The sequence below is a fragment of the Zingiber officinale genome, chromosome 5A, assembly GCF_018446385.1.
Source record: "Zingiber officinale cultivar Zhangliang chromosome 5A, Zo_v1.1, whole genome shotgun sequence".
Taxonomy (NCBI): domain Eukaryota; kingdom Viridiplantae; phylum Streptophyta; class Magnoliopsida; order Zingiberales; family Zingiberaceae; genus Zingiber; species Zingiber officinale.
This window is the reverse complement of record NC_055994.1, coordinates 5,558,170-5,563,655: the sequence shown is the minus strand read 5'-3', so window position 1 is coordinate 5,563,655 and position 5,486 is coordinate 5,558,170. Positions and strand designations below refer to the sequence as shown.

Below are 5,486 nucleotides of genomic sequence, written 5' to 3'. Positions count from 1 at the left end.
AGCGTTAATCTTCTTGACTTTAACCTCTACATCGATCGCTATCTCCATTGTTTGACCTGTATTTAATGGGTCCACCATTATCACTATATCATCAGCTATAGTGAAATACAAGGATGTATAATTATCATCCAAGCACTTTCTTTCAAATGAAATGCACAATTTAAGGGATATTGAGCTTTGGACCGTAGCTCTAAGTTTAACATTACTTACCTGATTATTAATATTATTTTTTTTTTACAAAACATAGATTTTAATGGATTTAAAAGTATACGGTTTTGTTTCAAATGGAATGTTTTTTTTTGTTTTGTTTTATAAAAATATCCGTTTAATATGTTTTTTTTAAAAGGAATATTTACAATGGGTAGTGTTAAATGATTAGAATATGTTCTGTCAAAATACATTTTATAAATAATTATTAAAGATATTTTAATAATATTATATTTATATATTAATTAATATCTTATTATTTTATTAAAAATCTTTCCCTTTACTAATTAATTTTGGTGAAGTCTAAAATATTAATGTACTTTTTTCTATTTACACTAAAAATAATTTCAAAGTTTATTAATAATTCTACAAGCGAAACAATCAATGATCTAGAATTCAAGACTCAGCTACCGTATTATTATAAATTTTTTTCATGATTAATTTTTTTTATTTTATATAAAAAACATATAATTTTCGTTAGTATATATTATAATTCAATTCTAGCTGACAATTCGAACCAACACGATTTACTGTAAATACGCCGATCCCTTTCATAGATAGTGCATAGGTAAAAAAACATTCCATTTCTAAGGCAGGTACTTGGCCTGATGCTTCCCATTACAACATTATATTGCGATTTCTTATGCTAATTACTAATTAAGGTTTCTCGCCTTCACCGCCAGCCGTCACCCCCTTCGTTTCCGGCGAGCAACAAGTACTTCTCTCGCCGCGTGAGCCCAGTGCACTCGAACCCCAGCACCTCTGCTATGCGCCTCTGCACCGCGTTCGCCACCTCAGCAGGGCTCCTCCCGCCGGCAGGGAGCATGGGCGTCAGCACGTGTATCTCGTACACCGGCGCCGGGTCCATTAGGAATGAAACCGGATCGAACCACTTCCTCCCGCTGGCCGTGGTGCCGTGCAGCGTCCCCACCCGGGTCTCCACCGCCACCGGAACGATGTCGTCGGCCACCTCCGCGAACAGCGGGCTGAAACGCAGCAGATACGGCTCCCGGCAGGTGGTCCCCTCCGGGCACATCGCCAGCTCCCCCTTCTCCAGCATCCGCCGGATCGTCGCCGCGTCCCGGACCCGGTCGCGAGCCAGCCGCACCGTTCGCACCGGCGCGATCATCTCCGACACGCGGCTGAGGCCGTACGTCACCGCCGGCACCGGCCGCCGCAGCGCCGCCGAGAGCACCACGGGGTCGAGCAGCGTCCGGTGGTTGCAGGCGAAGAGAACGCCCTTCCGTGCCGCCGGCAGCTGCCCGCCGAGGCGGAAACGGATGCCGGCCGAGGCGGCGACGAGTAACGCGAGGTCGTACGGCAACACGGTGCCGATCAAGATCCGAGATATGGCCAGCGGGACCGCAATCGGCACCCAGAGGAAGAACGCGAGGGTGGCGCAGGGCGTGGGGAAGAAAGCGAGCCTGCCGTCGTGGAAAACCAGAGGCTTCGTGTACTTGTCCCTCGGCAACGCCGTCGCCGCTCCTTCCTCGTTCACAACATAAATCTCCTGCTCATTCCGCGATAAATCAATTAAACTAAAACGTTTCCAATTTTGAAGCTCGCGACGTGTCATGCAAAACTTGCCGCCGGAAAAGATGTCAGAGGAAATGGTGCGGCGAACCTTGGAGTAGGTGGCGAGCAGGTGATCATGAGAGTTGCAGGGGCTCAGAACCGCTACGTCAGCCTTGCTCTCCCGGAAGAGCTCTTCGAGAGCCTTCTGCCTTGAAAAAACAGAGAGGAAGCCGGTGAAATGGCGGCGGCCCTCCGCCACCTGGAGCTCCGGCGCCACCACCTCGCTGACGCCCAAATACTCCCTCAGGAAGCCTTCCACCATGGGCCTCGGCATGGCGGTGACCACCACCCGCCGCCCCGTGCAGGCCGCGAGCATCTCGCATGGCTGGAGCCGCAGGTTCTCCAGGTAAAACTTGGAGAGTACGGCCCTGCGCACCAGATCGACGGCTCCGGCGCTGAGCCCGCAGAAGGTGACAAAGGCCATGGCCCGCATCGTGCTCTCCCTGCGGACGCGCGACAAGGCCCACAGAAGAGGCCAGAGGAGGAGCAAGAGGAGGGCTCGCAGCGGGCCGCCGCCCTCGAAAGCCACGAGCATGAAGTAAGGGAAGGTGCATGAGGTGCTCAGCAAGGCGCCCTCGAAGTCACACACCAGGGCTTGGCCGTCTCCTCCATGCGAAGAGCCGCCGCCGGCCACGGTGGGGGAAAGGGAATGACGATCGACGTGATGCAATTTGGAGCAGCTCCTGAAGCCGTAGCTCTCCAGCTTCCGGACAACCCTGCAGCACGTGAAGCGCACTTGAGCAGAGACCTTTAGCAGCAGCATGGGGACGGCGGCCATGGCCGGTAACTCTCCTTGCCCGAGAACCTTGATGCAGTGGATTACTATATATAGCAATAAATATGGCTCTATGCTGGCCCCGATGGCATTTAAGGGCAATGCCATGCATGGACTCGAGTTTTGATACGGGTTCTCCACTCTGGGGAAGAAAGCCGAGCTCTGTTCCACCGCCCGCTAGTAGCCCTAATCAATGAACTGAGTTATTTTCAGTATTCTCATTTTAAACATAATCAAATGATTAGAGGTTCTAGGGGTGTAAATGAGCCAAGTTACTCGTGAGCTATTCGAAGTTTGATTCGATAAAAGTTCGTTTGAGCTCATTTAATGAGTCTCGTTAAGATAAACAAACTAAGCTCAAGCTTCACAATATTTAGCTCGTTAGTTCATGAACATGTTCGTTAAGCTCATAAATCAATTTTTAAATAAAAAAATAATAATTTTTATATTGAATTTATAGATTTTACACTCTACTTATGAAAAATATAGATAAATATATTAAATTTATTTATTAGAATAAAATTATAAATTTTAACAAGAATATTATAATTTTTTAAAAATATATAATTTATTTTTTAATGAATATTTAAATTTATAATTTATATTTATTAAGTTCGTTTAGCCTCGATAAAAGTTCAAATAAGCTCGTGAGTCATAAATATATTCGTTAAATAAAGTTCGAGCTCGGTTCGATTATAAACGAGTCAAACTCAAACATCCAAGAGTTCGACTCAGCTCGACTCGATTATACCCCTAAGAGGCTCTAGAACCGCACCAATTAACCAGGTCTAGAGAAAAACAAACATCTACATCAAAACAAAATTACAGCACATACTGTTTTCTCTCTGACAATGGACTAAGAATCAGTACTCATCTAATTCTACACCCCAAAAGTAAAGGGGGCAACCTCTAGGATTTCCACTGATATTCATAGTAAAAGCATTTTAAAAAAACAGGTAGACATACCCGAATTGATACTTCAATAATATATTATCATAAAAGAAATAAAATTCCAACCATCTAGAAAGGCCGCTCAATTATTATGATTTAGTTTTTTCATTTTGCTATGGTACCATTAGTGAGATAATCAGGATGAACGAGTCACCTTTTGCCATATAAAATATGGTGCACGAATTATGCATTGTACTTTGGAAGATCTTCATGGAGGATTTGAAACATCTACCGATGCTTTCACATGGGCACTTCATTGATTCTTTTGTAGAGCATACTTAGCCTGCAAAAGAAGGTGATGAATGTGTTGAAAATGTGAATGGAATAAAGAGATGAAGACGAAGAGGTTCTATTGTGTATGAGTTTAGTCCCATATTAAAAGTCTCTTGTCTTTATTATTGGTTTAAATTATGACATATGCATTGATGTTATAAACATATACATAGAGAGAGACTCTCTCATGCGTAAGCGCACAGGGATGGGTGCAAATCCAATGTCTAGATTTTACTGAACCAAGGTTGACTCGTGTGCGAGCATGACCTATGCATGTCGAATGCCGGACCGGTCGAGGTAAAATTTTCCCAAAAGAATAAACCAACATAAATCTCTTTTTGCTACATGCTCAAGAGTGTAACGGAAGTATTAATGTGAAATTAATGGTGACTCCATAACGTTTCGACATTAATAATGATTTCGTAACATCTCAGTATTAATGGCGACATTAAACTCATTAATAATAATTTCGTAACGTCTCGACATTAATGAACACATTAAACTCATTAATGACGACATTAAACCGAGCATTAAATTATCATAACTTGATCATTTATTGCAAGCAAGGTGAGAGCTCCTATATAAGGATGCTGGATCTTGAGCAAAGAGAGACGCGTAAGAGAAGCGAAAGCAAGAGAATCCCTCCACCTTCGTTCCCCGATTCTTCTCTCAATCGTGCATCCGCTCAGTTTAACTACTCATGATAGCACTCAAGTACATTCTCAGTTCGCCACAAATAACCAGTGCTTGGTTGTGTTCGTGGTTTTGTCATTGTATCCTGGGAAATAAACGACCCGAGGAAACCTCGAAGCACAGCCGGAGGTAGGGCAAATCTGTTTCAAGGAAATTGCGACCATTACAGGCCTCGGTCCCTTCGCCTATCAGCCGCTTCACCCGCTCATACTTTGTTGCTCGAAATCGGTGCTCTGTCTGCATTAAGCAATTAGTAGAAACCAGTCGCCGTGCAGCCTGAGATTATCAGCTCATGTCATCTCGACATATAAGTTAGAATTGATTTTGTATAATTTCAATTCAGTTAATTCCCTGATATCTCTGGCAACATATTATCCACCAATCTTGAAACAGACTCGATTCTGTTGAAATTGTTGGTGCGGTTAGCACTAACGATTTAACCCAGGTTTTGATGAATGACAAATCAGGTTAAGTTAGTCTGTTGTTGTTTAACACTCTGATCGAGTGTACAGGAGAAGCCCAGATAGGTCGACGGGCTGACCGGATGTCTGGCACGAAGCCCAGCTAGGTCGACGGGCTGACCGGATAGCTGGCGAGAAGTCCAAGCGGGTCGACGGGCTGACCGGACGCTTGGCGAGAAGTCCAGCTAGGTCGATAGGCTGACCGGATAGCTGGCAAGAAGTCCAGACGGGTCGAAGGGCTGACCGGACGTCTGGCAGGTAAGTGAGGTAAGTCACTAGAGGGGAGTGACTGCGAGGACGAGTTCCCGGGAAGGGAACATTAGGCGTCGATCCGGCTTAGATCCATTTCGGATGTCTAAGTCGAGATCGTGACTAGATTCCGGTCTCGGAAAGACGGAATCTAAGTCATACTATTTGTATTAATTCATACTATTATAAAATGTGCTAACAATCTGTTTTGCAGGATATATATATATTGCCTCGGACTAACTTTGTTTTGCAGGGAAAAGGAGTTTTCTGGAACAAGGAGGTCCGGGCTCCCGGAGTTCCGA

The 5,486-nt window shown here is 44.7% G+C and overlaps 1 protein-coding gene across 1 annotated transcript; it reads right to left on the bottom strand.

The window, feature by feature from the left end:
* Positions 1-739: 739 nt before the first annotated feature.
* LOC121979357 (glycerol-3-phosphate acyltransferase 1-like) lies at positions 740-2,651 on the bottom strand. The gene is made up of 2 exons (XM_042531339.1): positions 1,832-2,651; positions 740-1,717 (listed from the first exon to the last, which is right to left on the bottom strand). The coding sequence occupies exons 1-2, from the start codon at positions 2,558-2,560 to the stop codon at positions 881-883; spliced, it is 1,566 nt and encodes a 521-aa protein (XP_042387273.1). The 5' UTR covers positions 2,561-2,651; the 3' UTR covers positions 740-880.
* Positions 2,652-5,486: the final 2,835 nt, after the last annotated feature.

Coding starts and splice junctions, on each gene's coding strand:
- LOC121979357 (XM_042531339.1), bottom strand. CDS start 2,560: ATGGCCGCCGTCCCCATGCTGCTGCTAAAGGTCTCTGCTCAAGTGCGC. Junction 1,718..1,831: donor TGCTCGCCACCTACTCCAAG/GTTCGCCGCACC, acceptor CGGAATGAGCAG/GAGATTTATGTTGTGAACGA.